The 24,111-nt window shown below is 44.1% G+C and overlaps 1 protein-coding gene across 1 annotated transcript in view; it reads left to right on the forward strand.

The window, feature by feature from the left end:
• The window catches only part of LOC135916919 (tachykinin-like peptides receptor 86C), a 386,707-nt gene extending 364,853 nt beyond the window's left edge, over nt 1-21,854 (forward strand). The window contains exons 4-6 of the mRNA XM_070529959.1: nt 15,910-16,106; nt 21,727-21,756; nt 21,827-21,854. Of these exons, the coding sequence (XP_070386060.1) occupies nt 15,910-16,106; nt 21,727-21,756; nt 21,827-21,854 (255 nt within the window). The remainder of the gene's footprint in view (nt 1-15,909; nt 16,107-21,726; nt 21,757-21,826) is intronic.
• The last annotated feature ends 2,257 nt before the right edge of the window (nt 21,855-24,111 follow it).

A 24,111-nucleotide genomic window follows, 5' to 3' on the forward strand; every position in this document is an offset into this window, starting at 1 on the left:
TTGTCTATGTTGTAAACTGCTTTCTTCAACAACTGTGTGTATTCGTCATGGTTGTCCATTCCAGAATTTCCAGATGTAAATAAACATTCGCAACACCTGCGTATTGCACTGTTTTGAAGTGGGACATAATTTTTGAGATTCATCATTGCTTGCTCAAACACAACGTTACTTGCTTGGGCCGCTAAGTTGGCCTTTCCTTTGTGAATGCTGCGTCACTTTTCCTCACGTCAAGTTCTGAACGGCAGTTTATCTTCGCTAACAATCACCTTTGAGCAAAAGACATTTCACGTCTCATCGAAACAAACACTACTGTGGAAGATACTGTTGTGTACAAGTGACAGACAAGGACTTTAACAGTGCGTGCGAAAGGCATTTGACACAAATTGTACTACACCATGCTCCAGATATGTTGCTTTAGAGGCAGAATTAAACATGTATATATGAATAAACACGTACGCATAATATTTGAAGGCTTTGCCAAGCTGCTGTTTATGACATCCGTCTTTCTTTCAAGGGAAGTCCGATCCACATTTAAAGGTACTGCATGTTTCCCTGTCGCCGGTTTTCCTAATACTTCATCATCTCGGTCAGTGCGCCGCCGCACAAACGCCCAAACGGGTGATCCATGGTGGCATGTAACGAGAAAGTATCCCACAGATGTCACTATACACTATTAACGACAGTGTGTTGCCGCTCTCCGCTTGCGCGGGCAAGAAACCACTGGGCGGCGCTGCGGATAAATCAAGCGCGCGCCACTTCCGCGCAGAGTGCCGACCTGTGGAAAAGGAGTCCCCTAATCGCGCTGCATAGCCCAACGTCACACGCTTCCCAACGGCGTCGCTTCCGGCATCCTGATGAAGACAAATGGCCAGCATCTGGCCTCACGATCCGCAGCGCTTCTGCGCTACGCAGAGCGCTGCGGATGCTGAGGGAAAATAGCTGGACGCGCGCGTGTGGCGTTTGGAAGTGCCTGGTCACTTGGGAATGTTGCTCCTATCACGCCGGACGAGCGACCAGAAATGAGGCGCGCGAAAACAAGAACAGGAAAGCAACCAGTTGGTACGTACCACAAATAATAATTGCCGAGAACGCACCGTCGTTATCAGAGGACGCTATCTAAGTGTATATGATTTATCCCCAGAAACGTATCCAGTCTGCCCGTATATGCACGTGTGCAGATAGAACGATTCATAAACGGAACATCCAGTACCTCTGTTTACTTCTTATTTTGCGCGGTCTAAAAAAAGTAAAATTAAATTATGGTGTTTTACGTGCCTAATCCGCGATTTGATTATGAGGCACGCAGGGGGAGGATGTGAGCTCCGGAATAATTTCGACCACCTGGGTTTCTTTAACGTGCACTGAAATCTAAGTACACGAGTGTTTTCGCCCCTATCAGAATGCGGCTGCCGTGGCCATGATTCGATCCCGCGACCTCGTGCTTAGCAGCCCAGCACCATGCCAACAAGCTACTACGGTGGGTTTGTGCCATATAAGCATAGTGCACACCTAAAATAAAATGCATGCGCAGGCACATCTTTGACATAGGACGCAAGCGCTTCCAAGTGATTAATTTTTTTTTCTTCCTTCGCTTTTTGATAACTCTATAATATCATTTTTTTTAATTATGGGGTTTTACGCGCCAAAACCACTTTCTGATTATAAGGCACGCCGTAGCGGAGGACTCCGGAGATTTCGACCACCTGGGGTTCTTGCACATGCACTTAAATCTAAGTGCCACGGGTGTTTTCTCATTTCCCCCCCATCGAAATGGGGCCGCCGTGGCCGGGATTCGATCCCGCAACCTCGTGCTCAGCAGCCCAACACCATAGCCACTGAGCAAGCGTGGCGGGTTTTATAATATCAAAGCAACACCAAGTTTTTTGTAAGAAGTTGTTTTACTTTCTTTCTTTTTGCCTTCATTCATGCTTTCGTGATGTTCATTTTGTTCTTGTAGGATACAGAAAAAACTTTAAAAGGGGTATTGCAGGGCGACTAAATAGAACTGCCATCGGCAGGTACATTTAAACGGGAGAAAAGCGTACCATTATTAATGAATCCATGAAACATAGAACAAAACCTAAACACACCACACTACTTGTGTGTAGAAAGCTATCTTTGATTTTCACCAATAAAAAAAAAACTCACCGAAGATTATGACACTCCCTAATAGGACATTTGAGTGCAGCTCTATGCCGGTTTCATTTCGCGATATGTTGGCTGGTGCGTACAATCTGTCTCATGCGGCACTTTCCAAACGGAGCGAAGTGTGGCGCGACTGCCTCGCTAATCGGGAGATCACGAGAGGCAGGGTGCGTGCGGGGGATGCGTGGGCGTGAATCTGAGCAGCCGCCGCAGACAGACCTCTGCCCATGCAGCGCTTTGTTTTGTCCCGCTCGCCATACTTATCGATGGCGTCATCGGTGAACACATGATGCGCTCTACTCTGCCGATACCTCAGCGATATTTGCCACAGAAAGCCCCATACACATTAGCGGTAAAACGTGCGTGGCGCCCCGCCGGCGGTGAAACGCAGCTGGGGCACAGCCGCCAGACCAACTGGCGGCGAGCCGCTGAGGCAGTCACGTGAGAGCGTGAAAATCTCACCTCCTCTTAGTAGATGCGAGATGTCGCGTGCTTTTTTTTCTTAGTCTGCTGACAGGTGGACTCTCTATTTAGATTCGTCGTCCTTCGCTCTTAACCTGAGTCATGTCTTGGAAGATGACGACGTTGCCACTGATCAGGCTGAAGTTGGTGTGCTGGCTTCTGTTGCGGCGTCGCCGCGTTCCAAAGCCAAGGAGGTATTGGCTGTCGCCTCCACGTCCTTGTATTCAGGCTCCACCTGGTACAAAATCGGCTATGGCGTACTATCTGCAAAAACCATCAGGACGTTCCGATTTAAACTCATCATTGTAAGAGCAATCTCGAACCATGGCAGTCGAAACAAGCGCGAACGAGACCAAACCAAGCAAACCAAACCTGTGAGAGTGAGAGCTGACGCGAGCAGACGATAATACGAAACGAGCACGCAGGTACGAGCACGCATGGAGTGGTCGGGTGGGTCCGCATGACACCAGTTTCCCCCGCGCACGTCACTGAAGGGAACCCATTCACTGGTCTCCGCCGTTCGCGGCTCGCGTCTTTCATATCCCACTCCGCGTTGGCTCTTTTATCCTTCGCTGTTCCGTTCGTTTTTTTTTTTTTTTTTGGTTATGCAAAGGCTGAGGCCGACGCTCGCCACATGAACGGGCGCCTGGGGCCTGATACACGCAGCCGTCAAACATTGCGCACGTCACCACCACGTCAAAAAAACGTACAGCTGGCGCAACATAGCAGCGTAAGAATAGGCAATGGCGGTGGTGATGTCGACATCAGCACGGTTTTGTACAGTGTTGATTGACCGGTCCTATGTTCGCCTAAACCTAGAGAAATGTCATCTAGGTTACGCAGTGAATCTGGGAAATAGTTGTTAAATGATGGTAAATCTGTTAAATCAACGACCGAAACGCACAGCTCAGTATTCAATGTGCCACATGTGGAACGCAGAAGTAAGCAAAGCAGCAGCTGCTGCTGTTGCCAGCTTCAACTTTGTAAACTGGCATTATTTAGAGGCGGCTTAATTTCTGGTTGGGTCGATTTTGTAGGGGCGGGGCTCCGTTACTGTGCTGGCAACGGAAACGTAGAGCATCGGTCCCTTACAAAAATCTTTAATGTGTTTTTTTAGAATGTCTTTTGGATTTGTTCTGTACAACTCTATTGTGTTGATTTGGATTGCCTGTAGAATTTTCCTACAGAGTTCCAAAAGTTATTTGGCCACCGCATCTTATAGGAACTCTAAAGACACATTTCTATAGAATCGCTGAATGGTCTTGTTTTTAAGATCCTAAGCGCAAATATCTATAGAACATTTCTATGTAGTTGCTTTTACGATCCTAAAGACAAATTTCTATAGAACATTTCTATCGAGTGGCTCTAGAGATTGTAAAGACAAATTTCTGTGGAATATTTCTACCGAGTTTCTTTATAGATGGTAAAGACAAATTTCTATACCATATTTCCATAGAGTTGTTTCTACGATCCTAAAGACAAATTTCTATAGAACATTTCTATCAAGTTGCTTTAGAGATGCTAGAGGCAAAATTTTATAGAACATTTCTATGCAGTTGCTTTCGAGTCCCTACAGCCAAGTGCCTATAGAAGCTAGGCCGATGTGTGTAAAGTGCTTGCAATTTATCAAGGTTCTGGAGAACTGTACTGTAGGCAATGAGGACTACAGTAAATGCAGTAGCAGAAAAATTGGTACTACAACCACAAAATATTCAGTTTGAAATGTTGATTTCACTTCAGACTAGATACACGATTCAGATATGTTACACACAGGTTTTACAGGTGCCGTGTTGCCTTCCTCTGTCCTGTTTATAATTTTAGAATGTATGCTAAAAGTAGTCATGAACCATCTAGCTCATATAAGGCCATTGTTGCCTCATTGGAGTCGTAAGGGAGGCAGGTCGATGGTTGTGAAGAGTGTTGGCCAATTTTTTATTTATTTTATATTTACTGCAATCTTGTACACAAGATAATAGCAGGTGGGAAGCATTGTGTTAAGATACAGAATTACAGACACAAAAAAAAACAAAATTGCACATAGAAATTCAACAAGAGAATACAGCGACAAGGTTAATTAACAACAATCAATTCAAATGCTCTTGAAATGAATGTAATGATGTCTGTCTGACAACATAATCCGTGAGGTTATTCCAAACAGTGTCGGTCCTTGGAAAAAATGAATATTTATAACAATTAACTCGCGGATTTAATGGTGGTTTAGAAAGAGAATGGCGATTTCTAGTTTGGTACCCCGAGGAATAGATACGGATATTACAGGTGCCAACTTTGAAAATATTATTAATTAATTGATAGAAAAACTTTAAGCGACATATGCCATTTCTGTTAGGAATAGAGGGTGAACCACTCTTTTTGAGGATGTCCCTGACTGATGCTCGCCCGTAAGTGTTATATATAAACCTTACCGCTTTCTTTTGGATTCTTTCAAGTTTATTTATGTTTACCTTTGTAAAAGGGTCCCAGATAATTACTGCATATTCTAAGATTGGTCTAATAATAGTGTTGTTGTAGTGTTGTTGTTGTAGTGTCGTAGGAGGCGTGTACCAGGGATTGCTAGCTTAAGCGAGCGTAGTAAGAAAAAAAGCTTTCGGAGAGCGTTTGCTGAAACATAGTCGACATGCCTGGTCCAAGAAAGATTATCAGAGATCCATAGACCTATATACTTATATTCTGTGACTTCATGAAGATAATTATTATTAGCAGTGTAGCAATACAGAAGAGGGATCTTTTTAAGTGTTATTCTCATAAATACGGTTTTTTCAAAGTTAATTGACATTTGCCAGTTCTCACATCAAGAAACTATTTTTGCAAAATCATTATTCAGCCTAATTTGATCATCAGTCGAACTTATTTTCTCATACAACACGCAGTCGTCCGCTTATAACTTAACACGTACTGACAGGTTTTTAACAATATCATTAATAAACATTAAAAACAGTAGCGGGCCGAGGACGGATCCCTGGGGAACACCAGAATCGACAGGAACGTAATTGGAGCAAGTTTTAGGCAGTTCGACAAACTGACGGCGATCAGATAGGTACGATTGTATCCATGTTAATATCTGTTTATTATTTATAATAAAACTGAGTTTATGAAGTAGTTTCTCTATCTTCATGGACTTTCGGAAAGCTTTCGATCAGGTTTTTTGTGCGAAACCTTATCGAAAGCTTTTCGAAAGTCCATGAAGATAACATCAGTTCGTTTTCTTTCCTTGATTGCTGTCGCAAAATCATGGATTGTTTCGACCAGCTGAGTGCATGCGGAATACCTTCGTCTGAAACCGTGTTGAACAGTTGCCAGTACATTATGCTCACCGAGGAAATTAGTTAGATGCTTATGAATGATGTGTTCCATTAATTTCCACGTTGTTGAAGTTAATGAAATAGGGCGATAATATTCAATACACGTCTTCTCTCCACTTTTGTGCAAAGGCTTCATTCTAGCAGTTTTCCAATCACACGGTAGAACACCTTCTTTCAATGACCGAGTGAATAGGATGCACAAATACTTTGAACACCACTCTGCATACTGTTTAAGGAATGCATTTGGAATATCATCTGGTCCAGGTGATTTCTTAATATCCAGTTTTAACAATAGAATAAAAACACCCTCTTCAGAAATTATAACATCAGGCATGGAAGGAAGGGACATGCTAAAGGGTGGGAGACGCCCGTCATCTTTCGGGAAAACTTTCTTAAAGGTGTTATTAAATGCTGCTGCAACCGGGACATTGTCACTTACATGTTGTCCATTTATAATAAATGCATCGGTAGAACGAGAAACTGGTGCAATTGACCGCCAAAACCTTTCAGGGGCAGTTTTTATAGAAGCCGGAAGTTGCTTATTGTAGTATTTTTCTTTATCTTTCAGAATGCACTGTTTTAATTTCTCTGAAACTTCATGAATTTTTGCCTCTAAAAAGGCTGAGCTTGATTTTTTTTTTCTTTTCTTTAATCGCTTTAGCTTGCGCTGCAATTGCAAAGTTTCTCGCGTAATCCAGGGATTGTTATTGTCTGACTTCTTGCATATGACTGGTACAAAACGCTGAATGCAGTCACGAACCATGTTTTTAAAAACAAGCCACAGGTCATCCACGCTACAAGTGCTGTGCAGAAAACTATAATAATGAAGATCTAAAATATCAATAATCGATTCATTGTCAGCACGAGCGAAATTCGGAAAGTGTCGATTATCACCCTTTCGATCTAATAATATGTCTTCTATTACTAAGATTACGGCTTGATGATCAGAAATACCGGCCACTACATTACATGAAAGTTTTTCTTTAATATTGCCTCGTACCAAGAATAAATCCAGTATTGATGAAGAATCTTGTTGGATTCTAGTAGGGTTCTTCACAATCTGTAAGAGATCGAAATGAAACATGATATCAAGCAGAGCATCTCCTACAGCGTGCGGAGATTCAACAGAAAAAGTAGCCCAGTTTATGTTTGGTAAGTTAAAATTTCCAGCTAAAATTACCTTTTCGTCTGGTTTTGTGTAGCAATAAAGATATTTCTTAACTTCATCTAGGACAGCGACAGAGGAACCAGGAGGCCTATAGATAGCACCAAGGATATATCGGAAATTGTTAGCATATACTTTACAAAAGAGAGCTCCTACTGTAGCAACATCAGGCAGTTTTAAAATCTGAAATGTGCTTTTGAACAGTATAGCCACTCCGCCACCTCTTCTGTCGCGGTCTTTCCGAAAGACTTTATAGTTTCTTGGCACAAATTCGGAATCAAATATTTCTTCATCTAACCATGTCTCTGTTAGCACAGCTATGTCCGGATTATGCGTTAACAGCATACCTTCCAGATGGGAGACTTTGTTTACAACGCTACGACAATTAATACTAATTATTGTTAATGTCCTCTTATCTTCCTTTTGTGGTCATTTGTTTCTTCCAGAAATTTTGTAGCGAGCATTGTTCGCTGAGTCCCAAGCAAACATCATACCATCTACATACAGCTTGTTAAAAAAAAGCTTGACACTAGCTCCGTTCGATCCCTCTTCCGCAGAGCTTTCCCATAACTTCTTTCTAATATTTCGAACGGCGAAAGAAAAGTCTTCCGTGATCGAAAATTCCATTCCCTTGAGCTTATAGCAAGCTTTTAGGGCGGAATATTTTTCGCGGTAGTCTAAAAACTTAATGATTACTGGGCGACCATTCTTGCTCTTTCTTTCAAGCCTGTGGCATCTCTCTATGCCTTTAACAGTAACATCTAGTTTTTCTTGGAGCACCGTCTCGTTCACCTTCGCGATAAGAGATTCAGCAGTTTCATCGCTCTCTTCTTTTATTCCGAAAATAACCAAGTTATTCCTCCGGATCAATCTTTTCTTGCAGGTATGTCACTTTATCTGTCATTTTTATTGTCAGTCGTTGTTGATTTTAACTCGCAAATTTGCTCTTTTAGTTCATCTAAGGACGCCAACTGAACCTCTAAAAACTTCATCTTTTCGTTCAGTCCTGCGATATCTGCTTCAATCTTTCCTTGATTTGTCAAAATGTTGTTGATGGAGGCTGCCATATTACTCTGGCCCGAAAGAATCATCTCTAACATTTCCTTATCAGTAGGACATGGATTTGACTCAATGTCGCTACAGCTCAAAAGGCTCTTCCTAAATGAACACACATCCAAAAGTAAATTTCTTATACTAAGTGGGCAAGGCAGCAGCAGTAGGAAACAGTCATCACTGCGATAACATTTGGCATGTAAGTATGCACTAACCTGCACGACAAAGCAGAATGGGTTGACCATTTTGTCCGATGTGCTGCTGCCGAGCCCACTGATTCCGAACGCCAGGCTGCTGCTTCTTATACCCGCTGGTGGAAGCCTATGATGCGACGTCACTGATGCCGGCGCAGGCGTAGTAGCCACAATGAGTGGCTGGAAGATGTTGTCTACGGGGCAGTCAATGTCTCGTGCAAATGCGTCGATGACCAGGCGCTGCATGGTAATTCCTTCTTCTGCGCAGATACGCGGTGCTTGCATTTGTAGCAAGGAAGCTTGCTACAAATTGATTCTGCTGCAGGATAGCTGCGGCTTTTGCATCAGGAGTACCAGTTCCCGAGTGAACGGACGGGGCAGATAACTCCTGCTTAATAATTTCTAGTCAGTCAATACAATGGCTCGCTATCAGGATGCCTGTATATAAATAGGTTCCCCCTTATTATCTGGCCAGTCTCACTATGTTCGCAACGCTTTAAAACAATGTACGGTGCTGTGTAAATATATATGCATATATATATATATATATATATGTATATATATATATATATATATATATATATATATATATATATATATATATATATATATATATATATATATATATATATATATATATATATATATATATATATATATATATATATATATATATATATATATGTAGTGTCACGTTTATTCATGGAATACAGCACTGTACATGCATCTGTGGTACATGCATAACATGTGGTTCCCTTCTTTTATTACTGCAAATACCATGGTTCCTCACATAATGGAAAGCAGTTGCTTACCGTTAACAAGCTCCTCAGTTGTCCTGACGTCTCATTGTGAACGTCACTCCATGCATGCGTCAACAAATTTAAAGTTAGAAAGATTGATTGCTAGTAGGCAGGGAAATGTTTGTAAATAAGGGCATGCCAGCATTCGAAACGCTTTACTAGGGGCGTACGAGTAAGCGAAATCTTCGAATAATGAATCAAATACGGGCTACGGGAGGGTTTTTAAGGCACTTGTTTCGGATTACCATCATTATTAAGATTCTCATCCCGTCTTTTTGGCCGATGAACGCTGTCTTCAACTTCCCCTCTTTCATCCATCGAGTGCATTTATTGCTTGGTAGCGCCGTCTAACCTCACATAGGAGGTGAAATCGTTTCCATTTCTATGGTCGTGTGATGTGCCAGTCATGCTGGCTTGGAGGTTGCTGCCTTCTTGAATGTAGAGAGATCTTTTGTTTTCTCGATGAGAGAAGTGTTTATGGCCAATCGCCATCTGGGACGAAGAGGAATATGCGCTGCATGTTAGAAACAACGATGACCGTTGTCGAGCTGCTTTACGTGGCAGACGCAGCAGCCAAGCTTTCCATGCGTGAGCACACAATGGATCCTTCTAAACTTCCTTCATTGCTGGTTTTACGCACTGTCACCCTTAATGGGTCGTCCTAGTCGGCAATAATAAACTTAATGCGCTGCTCCGTATGGGGGCGTCACTGCGAGGGAGGTAACAAAACTTGCCAAAGGCTGCTATTGTGGAAGCATTGGCCAACGTAAACAAGCATCACTTCATCCAATTATACAGCCATTATTGAAGCTGTATTCAGTCAATTATGAAGGCTGAAGGTGGTATTATTCAAGAGTTTTTGGAAAGAGTGGTAAATTAAAAGATGTAAAAAAATGATGCAAATATATATATTTTTTAGAATTATCGTTGCGCTTTTTGAAGTCCTCAGTAGGCCCTCGAATACCTCTCGCAACCATTCTAATGCTATTGAAAAGAGTATTCTGATATATATGCGCTAATTGATAAATTAAATAATATTCGGCGTATTTTAAGCTTCTTTTCTTTCCGCATAGCCCACGTACCCTGTGCGAATGACAAAGTTTGTTTTAACACAAGAAAGCTATGCTCAAACAGACAAAGAAAAGATTAGAAGGTGTGAGGTCACAAAAATTTACAACTGCAGCGCACGGTGACCCCTCATGTAACCCTGATCGGGAGGCCGTAACCCCGCACATTGAACACAAGCGCGATGCCGCAATATAATGCAGATGCTATCAGTTTTGTGAGAAGTAGGGCAGAAATAAAAAAAGTTACGCGAAAACCTATTATCGTTTTCGAGGATTCTATTTTTGTTTTTGTTTTCTCGTGTGTATGCATGTGTTTGTGTTTTCTTTATTACGACTCTTTGGGCATCATCCAGCAGATCTGTATTTTGCATATAAACACTGGCAAATTTCACTTATCTGCCTCATTCTTCTCCACTCCGCGCTTTCTTTTTTATTTAGAATTACCGAATCATTAATGCACAATTTTATAACTCACGCAGAGTCCGCAAGTACGCCTGATTGCGTTGTTGTTTTTTTCATGTTCCTTCAAAAGAAAACCATTTGAAATTTCACTCCAAGTTCTTACGTGGTTATGCGTCTGCGCGCTTGATATGTCTCTTAACTCTTCCATAAATTGCGCTAGAGGGCCTTGTCTCCGTATGCACAATATTTGTGAAGCATTAGTTTCACTTTTTTTTTCGCGATAGAGACTTACCGTATGGTATTTCGTATGCCTTGTAGTAAAAGAAAAAAATATATGTACGTTTATATCGTGGCGTATTCCGCCTACGGGTGCCGAGATAATTCCATAGCCGCAGCTATATCTCAGCCACATGTCAATCGCAATTGCGGTGGTTCAACTTTTTCTGTCGATACATGTCCAAGTGTGATTTCTTTCCCAACTAAGCCATTCCAGTCTAATGTTTACAGAGCAAATGTCGTATAAAAAATATACCCATAAGTCTAAGGAGTATTCTGGATTTATTAGAAAAACATTCCTTATTAGTATAATCGATCTGAAAGATTAAATTTATGACGTCCTTGGAATAGCAACGTTCTTTAGGTGCAGGAGAAGATAGCAGTAACATTTGCGTAAGAAAAATAGTAATAAATGGCAACTGACTTTTATCAAAAGTAATGAAACGTACTCTCTTGGTTTGTGCAGCCAATGAAACATTTGTGTGATCGTTAGTTACATCCCCGCTCATATGCTGCTACTCTTTGCATGTACGCACAGCTAAAAACGTGTTGACATTTTCAATAGTGCATGTACTGTAGTGAAACCATTGTCCCACTTTGGTGACGTCATGGTTTCAAGTTTTCAGGCCATAAATCGTCTTGAAGGCGCTGCTGCTATACGAGCGAGATGTAGCCTCGAAGTAATATGTTAAGGGACTTTAAGAGGGGATGATAGGGTAATTAAATTAGAATACATTATGGAATTTTACGTGCCAAAAACACAATCTGATTATGAGGCACGTCGTAGTCGGGGACTCCGGAAATTTGGACCACCTGCGGTTCTTTAACATGCAACTAAATCTGAGCAGGCGGGTGTTTTTGTCCCCCTCTAAATGCGGCCGCTGTATCCGGGATTCGATCCCGCGACGTCGTGCTTAGCGGCCCAACACCATAGCCACTAAGCAACCATGGCGGGTGATGGAAGATACGAAGAAAAACTTTTCACTGACGATACTCACTAAAGCGAATTCCGAGCGCAGCTGCTTAGGTGTTTTGAATTCGCGGTATATCATGGCAAATATTTTGATTCGGAAGGACAAGGTGCTCTCGGCGGCGGCGCTGAGCGGGATGAGCCTCTCCTTGGGCAGCTCGCTTAGCAGCAGCGGCAGACGAAGCATTTCCACCAGTTGCGTCGTTCATTGTTCAGAAATAAAGCGTGAACACGGGAATGCGTGGGTCGTGCGGAGCGCTTTCTCTAACGGCGGCGGTGCCGCAGACGAAGTAACGCATGCGCAGTGGGTCTGAAGCCCACGCCGGCGCTTCGTTTACGTGCTGGAGGCATGCCTGGTCATGGCGGCACTCCGCTTTCCTCTTCACCCTATCACTATAACCTCCTCCATTTTCCGCCTTCTGGTTGGGCTGCACCCTACTCTCCGCTTTCCTCCTCGAGTCTTTCATTCCATCACCATGCTCCGCGTTCGCTTTCACTTTTGCTGTGCTCGTTCGCGAGGTTACGCCGACGCCGAGACCGACGTCGACGCTCGCCGCAGGAGCGGGCGCCTAACAGCTGTGCTCTAAAGATTCATCGAGATTTTTCTTCCATGTAAAATGCCATGTCTCTCATAGCTAAATACTAAGGGAATGTTATGTGTTTAGCAAGGCATCATACACAACTTCGCGTGTTGAATTTGCATAGATTCTTTTTACGCAAAATTTACCTATAGACATGGCGCATATATGCATTGCAAAAGCAGTAGACCCCTTCAACGCTACATAGCTTGCGATATCCAAGCTGCAAGGTTCCTCGACTCAAGCACTTTTTAAGAAGAAACTGTGGTGAAGGCATGGCAGCTGAAAGAAGCCCAACGTATCCTTCAATACGTACGGCTCGACCAACCCACACCCCAAGCATACACAAAGGGAACGAGCGCGAGGTTACGCCGACGCCGAGACCGACGTCGACGCTCGCCGCAGGAGCGGGCGCCTAACAGCTGTGCTCTAAAGATTCACCGACGATTGAGATACTCCTTAATGTGAAATTTGAACGCTGCTCTATACGTGTTTTCATTTCGCGATATATTGGCTGGCGCGGACAGTCTCTCTGGAGCGGCACATTGCAAATGGAGCGAAGTGTGGCGAGGCTGCCTCGCTAATGGGGAGACTGCGAGATGCAGCGAGTTGGTGACGCGTGGGCTCGATTCAGCTGCCGCAGACAGACCTCCGCTCATGTAGCGCTTTCCTTCCATATATGGTGTCATTTGACGCACTGGCCGCATGCCATCGATGAACAGACGACGGTGCGCTACTCTGGCGCCATTTTCTATGGTCGTCGCCACAGAGTCCGTCTTGCGCGGCATTACACTTTTCCTCTCAGGCTTTCGCCATTCCGTTTGCCGCCTCATGGTTTCGCTGCAACTTCCTCCTCCGCTTTCCTCCTCGTGTACTTTTCGCTATCACCGTCTTTCATACACCTCCGCGTTCGCTCTTTCGTCCTTCGCTCTGCACGTTCGCTCGGTAAAGCCATGACGCCAACGCGAACCGCAGGAGCGGGCGCCTAAGGTATGCGCTCTAAAAATTGAGGAGTCATTCCACTCTGTGAAGGTGGATGGCCAGCGAAACTGTAGCCCATCACAGAGGGTTAGACAAGGGTTATGTATTTATTTTCATTATTTGGTAGTGGTGGTGACGATAGCATTGTTATTACTGTGATATCCACAGATTCGTTCGGTTACAAGCCTAGACAGAATATTCGACGACGTTAAATCCATACATGACCGTTGTTGAGTAGTTGAGTGACTTGGATTGGTGTGGCACTTAAAACCAAACTCTTCTAGCAGAAACTGAGTGAATAATTTCTTGTATGCTTTTAAAATGTCCACATTGAAGTCTCCAACGATGATAACGGGGGTAGCGTCATCACGGCTAACCCATGCAAAGTGCGTGGTCATGAACTTCTCGATATCCCACTTGTGTGTGCCTGAAGACATATGCCCAGCGGATATCATAATTCCGTCTTTCGTTTGTACGGCGCAGACAACCCCACAGTCAGAGATATAATAATAATAATAATAATAATAATAATAATAATAATAATAATAATAATAATAATAATAATAATAATAATAATAATAATGATGATGATGATGATGATGATGATGATAATAATAATAATACCTTTATTCATAAAAACAACTGGTACAAAGTGCCAAGGCATTAAGAAAAAGTTGCTACAAAAGCAACTTGACTGGTACTAACAAAGAAGGTGCAAAAGGCAGCAGACAGCAAGGAGCGAGAGAGAAAAACAAAAGAAAATGTTCACTTAGGTCAAGGGTGTATGGTTGTACATAGATTTTGTCCTTGGCGCATACGGCACTGCTTCCTCCTCGTGAGTTCATGCGCTATTCACAAACAATTCCAGTGTACCCATCGACAGGAAACTTTTTCTGGGAAAAATATCATGTATTATTATTATTATTATTATTATTATTATTATTATTATTATTATTATTATTATTATTTGGCGCTGAGTGCTTGAAGCCTGCTTCACCTCCACCGCGGGTCGGCCCAATAATACCCAACCTCCGGGATCGGGCCGCATTTTTGTCCACAGAGACGGCAAATGCATTGGGGGTAGATGTACAGAGCTTCGCTGTGAAATCTTGTTAAGGTTTTTGGTGCCAGGAAATTATAGACAGCCTTAGAAATAAGGGCATATAACGACGAGTGTAGAGTAATGCTCCAAGCCATCACAAAATCGCGCGAAGGCTGAGCATCCGTCTATTTAAAACGAAGCGTTTTACATGATGCGATGGCCAAAGAAGTGGCCATCGCCCTAGGCACTCTAGATCCCACCTGTCACAGCATCGTGTGCTACTCTCGCTCAGTCGCCACTAACTTCAGCAAAGGCCGTATCTCTTCCCAAGATCTTCGCATCCTCTGCCAGGCACCACACTCTAAAGACATCATCATCTCCCTGACGTGGATCCCGGCCCATGCGGGCCCTGTCCACTCACATCTCCCCAATCTCAACGAGGTCACCCACTCCATTGCGCGAGGCATAGTCAACCGCGCCGGAGTCACTGGAGGCGAGTTGTACACCAGGGCCAATCTGACCACTTATAACGCCCTCGTTAAGGCCTTTTACCTCAGTCGCCGAACCTTCCCTCCACCTCCCCCCAAGTTCAGCCGGGCGCAGGCTACCACCCTGCGTCTGCTACAAACAAACACGTACCCTTCACCCGCCCGCCTCTTCCTTATATTGTCAGACGTTTACACTACTCCCAACTGCTGGTGTTGTGGCATTCACGCGACTACGCTTCCGCATATGCTGTGGGAGTGCCGAGCACAGTACACACAGATTAACACCATGACCCTCTCGTCGAGGTTGCATGAGGCTCTGCGGAGCTCCGCCCTGGACAACCAAACCTGGGCGACCCAGCACGCCCGCGAGGCGGCGGCGAGGCAAGCCCTCGACGTCCCCTCATGGGAGTCTTAGGCCCGGCCATCATAAAGTGCTGGTTCTACAATAAAAGTTTATCCCCTGCCCCCCCGACAAGTTGGACAAGGTAACATTGTTTGCCATCGCTTGGAGATACTCAGATTATGTTTTGCATTCCGTCTTAATAAAGGTTAATAAATAAAAACCAATTGCATAAGTAGTGTTAATTAATAAATAATCAGCTTCTCAAATATAATATTTAGGTGGAAGATGTCAAAGAGAACACTGCAGAGCAACACGAAAAACTCCCGATACAGCTTTCTATTGCTCAATACGTGCTGCATAAAAGTGTTTTTCCAAACGTGAAAGCCCGCGAATACACGCGAAATTGCCACCGCACTGGCCGCTCCAGGCACCTTGCGCGTATTCGCGGGCTTTTTTCACTTTTGGAAAGTTACTTTCACGCTCGAAAAGTCATGGTTCTTTATCGTTTGAGCGCTGCTGCTAGTTGACCGCGACAGCCGTACTGTTGTGTATATATGTATTTTATGTTTGCCACCACAAGTTGGCGTACTGTGCATTAAATCGTTTTGCTGTTGACCCCACAGGTGGTGAAGATGCTGTTCACCGTGGTGCTCCTGTTCGCCGTGTGCTGGCTGCCGTACCACGCGTACTTCCTGTACGTGTCGCACAACCCACACGTGGCCTACCTGGACCACATCCAGCACGTGTACCTGGCAATGTACTGGCTCGCCATGTCGCACGCCATGTGCAACCCCCTCATCTACTACTGCATGAACAAGAGGTACAATTAGGTGCACGAAAGCTTCGCGCGGCGCGCTGGAGAGCGAATATGGAAGGGCAGGTGAAGAACCTGGTTGTGACAGAAATTTTGGAGGCTTGATTTTCTCATACTGTATGGTTGTAAAGTCCGACGCTTTTCTTTATTTCAACAGTCGTGTTAAGATCGCTATAATATTGCTTAAAGCTAAAGTTAGCATATATCTCAGGCACCTCAATCGGATTAAGGTCAAACAAGGTTTTTTTTTAGCCTGTTTCCCGGTTAGCATGTGGCAAGTTAAAAAGAGAAGCTTCCTTTTACGTTTTTATCCAGATAAATCAACTCTACTTGGTAAGCGGCAACTCGAAGTATTCGCCAATCCGAGTACCTTACGTCTTTCGTGTTTAAGCCAATAGAGGATTTTGGTTCTAATAAATTATTTCTAAAGAAGAAAACAATATGTAGATTCAACGCACATTTTGGAATCTATGTAAATTAATCTTTCGTGAAGTGGTCATTGAAATGGTAAATATTTGACCATTGCAGTCTTGCATCTTTCGCGTAAAGTATACTGGCGCGCACGCATGTGCTCTCACGCACCCATGCTGTGCCAATGTTACGTCTATTGCCTGCATTCTTAATTTACTATGATTTATTTTAATTGTGCCACCCTCTTCTTGACCAATCCTCGATTGTGGGTATTTGCGATAGTATACAAATCATTATCATCAAGACACGGCACAGATTTCTAAGTGTTTTCGCGTATTGGTACGATACAAGTACACGTGTGATTGTTGGGTAAAGAATGTTTCAATGTGACGCAAGAGTTTGTTCCTGACTGGCTGCCGAGGATGGAGCCCCCTGGTAGACTTAATGAAGGGATTGTTTTATATAACTGGCGACCCTTGCAGTGATTGGCTGCTTTTTCCTCTGCTTTCTATTTGTATTATGATGTAACAAATGTGTACTTCACTAACAGTTCATTGAAAGTATTAACAAACCTGTAGCAGGGGGTGGGAGCAAGAAATTCTATTGTGGTCAAATGGTTGGAGCATCGGGACCGCGGTGCTGGGGGGCCGAGTTTCGCTTCCAGCGTACGGTACGTCGTTCAATTCGTCTTATTTTTTCAAGTATGAGCTATTCATCAATGCAACTGGAGCTCCCAGCCAGCAGCCACGTTCAAGAAAGACCGGGAGAGTTCGCAAAAAGAAAGGCTTCGCTTTTAATAGCCGGTGATAGATGTCGAAGTTTCGACTGTTAGGTTACTACAAAAGACGGACAATAGCGCCATAACGAAATGAATAGTGTTCAAAGCTTTGGTAATATACGTTTATTATCATGCAGGTAGATAGCACTTACTAAATCATATCTAGGTTATTGAAACTACCTAAATTTTTTCCGCTACTCACTCCTCCCCCCCCCCATCTACCCCCTTGAAATCTTTAAAGAAATTCCCCCCGTAGCGTTTACTTTGCTCTTCTTTATCAGAGGGGGGTGCTATGGTGTTGCGCTGCTAAGCACAAGGTCGAGGCATCGTACCGCAGCCGCATTTTGATGGGGGCGAAGTACAAAAACACCCGTGTACTTAGATTTAGGTGCGCGTTAAAAAACCACAGATGGTACAAATTTCCGGAGTCCCCGCACTACGACGTGGTTCATAATCAGGACATGGTTTTGGCACGTAAAACCCCACAATTTAATTTTTTTTAGAGGAGGGGGTGCGTTTGCAGCTAGGCATATGAAGTAATTAAGTGATTTGCAAATTCGCAGTTTCGCCACCAAGGATAAGCATCGACTGCGATAGCAAATTAGCAGATAGCCATACGAAGTAAGGATATCACTTCGATCGACCATATCAACGCGTAAACACTGGCTTGTTAACTAAATTAACAAGCATGGTGTTAGCGCGCACAGCAAATATAAACACGTCACACCAGATGACCGCAGACACTCGCTGTCGAAACGCTGGCGCGAGCAGGCGCGGCAGCAGTAGAGGGCGATATGACATTCGTGGTGTCTATCGCTTCAACGCAAACTGAGCGCCGAGAACACGCAGCATGCACAAAGCTACGAGCTTTCGACGCACCTATACTCTGCCGCTAACGCTCATCGCTCTGAAGGTACAGCCGCGCGAACGCGCGCAGCCGCCACATGCTCAGTTGCAGCCGGAGTAGAACGCCACGCCCCTCAGCCCTACCCTGCCCCACTGCCTCGCTGCGTTGGGTGCCTCGCGCGCGACGGAAGACGGTGCGCTTCCTCCCTGCTCTCATCCTTTCCGCGCGGGCGAGGTTGAGCCGTGATCATCGGCTCAATGGCATGCATACGTTTTTCACTCCCACATACAGCGTAGGGCGTGCGGCGACGGTGATATCGCCCTTGAACTTTAAACGGAACATCACGGTGACGCCGATGACAGGAATACACCTGGAGTGTCCATATAATTACTTTCCTCCCGCGATGTTTGTGGGATGGCCAGGGTAGGCTCTAATAGGGCTGCGGTTTATATTTCGAGATGCATATTTTTACGATGCTACTAGTATCGGCCGTTCAATTAAGGATATACAATGATTTCCGCAGGCATTCAAAGTACTTGTCCCATTTCGAACAAGATTTATAGCGTTTCGCATCGTGAAACAGACGTTTTTTTTTCTTTCCCGACAGCCTCATAAGTGTGTTAGAAAGCCTATCTGCTTTGCGGATTCGATTCCGTAATTTCCACGTATGCCCAAAGCTTTTATTAGTGGCTGCTTCTACTTCGCGGTAATTACAAGTCCAGAATGTGAAGTATTTAGGTGCAAAGAGACAATAGCGCACCTTCTCTGTGGTTGTCGTCGTTTCAATGCACAAAGTCTTCAGCACCACGCTCCACAGGATTGACAACCAGACCCTTACGGAAGCCAGAATCCTTGGACCCTGGTTGCAGCTGATGGCCCTAATTGCTGGTATGAAAAGTAACTATAGTAAGGTGGCCCTTATCATTACCAAAAACTTTCAACTTAAGTACGTTACCCATTACCGTCTCTTAAATGCAACAAGTACTTTACCAAGTTATTAAAAGCGGCAACGCACCCGCCCACTTTGGCTTAGATGCTATGGCGTTGCACTGCTAAGCACGAATTGGTGGGTTGGAATCTCGGTCATGGAGGCTGCATTTATTTGGGTCAAAATGTCAAAACTCTCGTGCTTCATGCATTGAGTGCACATTAAGAAACCCGGCCGGCTGGTCAAACTTAATCGAGAGTCATCCCAGCACGGCGTGCCTCATAATCATATCGCGATTTCACCATTTAATCCTCCAGACGTTTAAGTAAAACATTAACTAACGCATTACCGGTACCGCCATTACTCGGGACGCGTTAGCGCCAACACTACTCGTACTAAGCATAATGCGCAAACGCCTGCACTAAATATTTGTCACAGTTGTTTCTACATATATTTTTGTAAGTTGGAGTAAACAGGACACAGCGATTTTGTGTAGCTCTCGGGACCACACCAAGAGACGCGTGCCATTTCCGTACGCGGCAGCTCAGCATACTTCGCGTCAACGCTCCGGCCCCGGCAACTGTCGCCTGTCATCACGACTGGCCACCATCAGGAGAGTAGCACCCTCGGCCATTGCCACAGACTGCCTGGGCATCTGCTGCCCCAAGCCGCGTGCCGTCCGCAGTGAACGCTGCGCGCTCCGTGTCAACCACGTATTGAATGCAACTGCGGCAAGCACAAGAGCGTTGTTACAAGAACTTGGGAACCGCTCAGCTGCTCACGCAGTTTCCACACATCAAGGGATAGGGTGAAAAGGGAGTCTTTTGCACGTACATTAAGATCTCACACAGACACACATAAAAAAGTAGTTGCGCAAGGAAGCCAGAGCAAAGAGGGTGCCGCGTCACATACCATGGGAGGCGCGTGCTTTTTTCTGTGTCCTCTCTGTCCTCATTTCATTGCACTACACGGGCGCTCTTTTCGCAAAGTATGAACCCACTCGCACATACCAAGCGGTTGGTTCATTACGATCCTGCACTGATATTTCTTTGATGCTTCTCTGACAGGGCGGAATTGTCGTAATCTTTCCTGCGTTTGTGCATTTCAATTCCCACTGCGAAATTGTGTATCCCTTACACCGCACTTAATCGCGATAGTGCCTTACGGTATTGCTATTACCCGACTCCTAAAAGCCTATTTGAAAGAAACATAACTCAAAAGTATAGTTATTTTAAATGCCTATTCGAGCAGAACTTTCTTTATTCGCTCTTTTTGTACGGGACTTCGAGACTTCTATTGACAGCCTGTTTTTCTTTTTCACACAATACGGAATTTAAAAAATCGCCTATGACAGACAGCACAATACTTCGCATTCAGCTGGATTATTTCAAAGAAATGCACATTGCTTTCACGAGAAATCAAAATGCATAATCAACTATTAGGAAAAAATCACGAATAAACTTTTCAAATCATTGCTATATGGCCCATATTGCAATTTATGAATTGCAACCGGTGAGTTCGTAAGGAGTATCCACTTGGAATGCGCAAGCAAGTGCCCGACAAAAAAAAAGAAAACAACGTGCGTGTCGGAGTGCATGAACCTTATAGGTGCAACTAATGACTGTAGTACATCAGACAAACTAAAAGTTGTCTGTGAATTTGTAACCAGGAATGGGTAGGGTTCGGCTTTGGCGGACAAAGAAGGCATCTTTAGCAATTTGGAACGAAGGAGCGTATGGGGGGAAAGGGTCACCCCCAATTCACAAGAATTTTGTACTAACTACGGAGAAAAGCAAGAATGTCTTAACTACAGCACGGTTCCTCTTAAAACTTGGAAGGTTTGCCAACGCAGGTAAAAGAACCAAAGATACACGAACTAGAGGTATTATTTTCAATTAAAACTCATTAACATGATCTACCGTTTAGGGAAATAGTTTCGGAAAAGAAGGCCTGGCAAAATGTTGTATCCCTATATTTACAGAACAACCTGGAAGGCCTCACAATAATGGATCCCTCTCACATAAAATCTTGGAACACTGGGCAAGGTTTTTTAAGAATCGCAATCCTTGTCAGAAGTATGCGTTAAGCATTGATATTCAGGAATTGCATTGTTTAATCCCCCATGAAAATTGAAGACCTTGGTAAATGATTGCATAACGAATAAAAAGGATGAATTGAAATTTTACAAAAAAAGCTGACGTCAGCGTTGCGGCCTTCATGGAGCTACTTTCTTTCTCTTTACGATCAGCTTATGTGGCTTGGGAAAATAATTCATGCATCCAGCGTTGGGGAGAGTGTATAGGGTCCCCAATTGCAGCTGCATTTAGCGAAATATTTTTGAACAAATTAGACAGGGAAGTTGAGCGCCAACTTTTCGGCATTGCTAATCACATCTTCAAGTACGTTGATGATTTCTTGATCTTCACACGGAACAAGAATCCATCTCGTGAAGTAGTGAACGTTTTAAAGGTTTTTAAAGAAAATAGCATGGGCCTCGCTTTAACCACAGAAGTCCCTAAGAATAATGAATTGCCATTTTTGGATTTACGACTGGTCCTCACTAAAGATCACACATGGTGGTGCTGCCGACCAAGGACTGTGAAACGTGTTCTGAGTTTCGCGTCTGGGCACTCCAAATTAGTCTTGAAGGGCTTGGTTAAAGTCAATATTACGTCCACTTTAGAGAAATCATGTGTGCACTCCATGAACGACAGTTTAAAAGGCCAATTAAAAAAATCCAAAATTCGGGTTGCCCTACGCAGGTATTCCTATCGGCATGCGAAAGCATAGCCACGGAATTAAAGGGCGGAAGGATGCAACCACCAAACGATAGCCGAAAAAAAATGGCATTCATCCCTTATGTTCACAAGTCTGCACATAATTTGAAAAACATTGGAAATAGGTACAACGTTGACGTGAAACTCGCAGCAAGAAATAAGCTGTTATGTGATCTGCCCGCGCGTTAATAAGGTAATAGAGCCATGGCTTTGATCTGTTAAATTTCAAAACAAGTTCGTTGAATGCAGAACGGGGAGGATTTACCTGATCCGCATCCCTTGCGGTAAAGTATATGTGGGGCAATCAGGCAGATGCGTAAATGACGAACTTAGTAAAAACAACGCATCGTTAAATTCCACAGGCTATGGGTAATCAACGCTGAAACTTCGCTTGTCAGCATCAATGCCGTAACACACAGCCTGGCGAGCGAAGGGCACAGTTTACAGTAACATGTGCTACAACTTGCATCAGCAAATTCATCGCTCATATTGAAGCGCGTGTGTCCAGCTTCTGACCTGCCTTGGCACTGTCGCGCTAGAACGTAACAGGGCATGCGCTCCTCGCAACCCGTACAAGGTCGATCCGAATTGGTCGCGAAGCTTCCGGCGAAAAGCAGTTCAGTAGAAGTTGTCACGTTGCAGCTCGGCCTCCTCTCCATAAAATTAATTTGTCCAAGGATCAAATACAATAATAACGGCATTGCCATTGCCAAAGATGCTGCAAACGAATTTTTGAATGCTACGCACTGTCAAGACAAGTAAAATATGTATCTTTTCATAAAAGAATACACCCGCGTGTCCCAAAAATTATGCCCGAAAAAACCGATATCTATACTTCCAGATTTTTGTCTATTTAATAAGTAAACAAAATACCACCCAAACTTTAGAAATATATCAGTTCTAAACCAGCAATGCAATGCATGCCGCTGATATAAAATATGTAAAGGCCGTGAAATGAACACGTTGAGGACAAATATTTTAATGGCATTTTGTCATTCAGGAACCTTGTCTACATTTCTGTACACACGCAACAGTCAGGAGAACATCTTAATGATGCTGTCCATTGTTCCAATGTAGTGCGCAGGAGCAGCTGTCACCGGTGATGTATTGCGAGTAATCGCACCAAAATTATAGTCGCAACAGAGAACATATATAAGAAGCACGAGTTCTGCAAAATATACGAGGGTGACTCAAGTAAAAGTGAGCCAATGCAAATATATGAAAAACGGGGTACTTTATTTAGAAGTAGTCTCCATAAGCATTTAGACATTTGTCCCGCTGACTAACGAGTCGCGTGATTGCCGCTTCATAAAGAACACTGGGTTGCTGCTTCAAAAAGTCTGTAACGGACTCTTTCATGTCATCATCTGACACGAGTCTGGTTCCCTTGAGCTGTTTCTTCAATTGTCCCAAAACGTGGAAGTCGCAAGGCGACAGGTCTGAGCTGTATGGCGGCTGTTACAGCGTTTCCTACTTGAACTTTGCCACTTTTCTGTTAGCCACATCAACGACGTGGGGACGGACATGGTCGTTGAGCAAGATGGCCCCATTCGTCAATTTTCCACGTCGTTTGTTCTTGATGGCAACACGCAGCTGATCCGACGTTTCACAATATCGCAAACGATTGATAGCCGCTCCAGGTTTAGCGAATTCGATCAGTAATGGCCCCTGACGTTCGAAAAAAAAAGTCAACAACACCTTTCCGGCGGAAATGACAGCCTTTGCTTTCTTTAGAGGTAGTGAATTCGAATGTTTTCATCGTAACAATTGCCGTCGTGTTTCAGGCTCATAATAGTGGCACCATGAGTCGTCCATGGTGACAACTGCAGACACGAAGTCGTCATCCTCGTTGTGATACCGAATCAGATGAGTCAAGGCAGCGCCGAACTTCACCGTCTTCAGGCAGTGGTTTAAAATCTTTGGCATCTACACTCTAAGAACAGTTTACACCTTTTGACTTGCCCCTTCTGCCACACAACAATAATCGTCATCTGCCTTGATGCGTTTCCTTTCTTTAACGCTGTGAGCCGGGAACTTTCCAGTACCGAACGGCACGTGCGTTATCAGCATAAAACAGTTTGCACTCTTTAGAGTGCCCCTGCTGATAACGCGCGTGCCGTTCGTTACTTGACAGTTCCGCGCTCACAGCGATAAAGAAAGGAAACGCATCAAGGCAGATGACGATTATCGTTGTGTGGCAGAAGGGGCACGCCAAAGGGTGTGAACTGTTCTTAGAGTGTAGCGTACGCAAGAGCCTATAACCGAGATGC

This window comes from Dermacentor albipictus, unplaced genomic scaffold (genome assembly GCF_038994185.2).
Source record: "Dermacentor albipictus isolate Rhodes 1998 colony unplaced genomic scaffold, USDA_Dalb.pri_finalv2 scaffold_38, whole genome shotgun sequence".
Taxonomy (NCBI): domain Eukaryota; kingdom Metazoa; phylum Arthropoda; class Arachnida; order Ixodida; family Ixodidae; genus Dermacentor; species Dermacentor albipictus.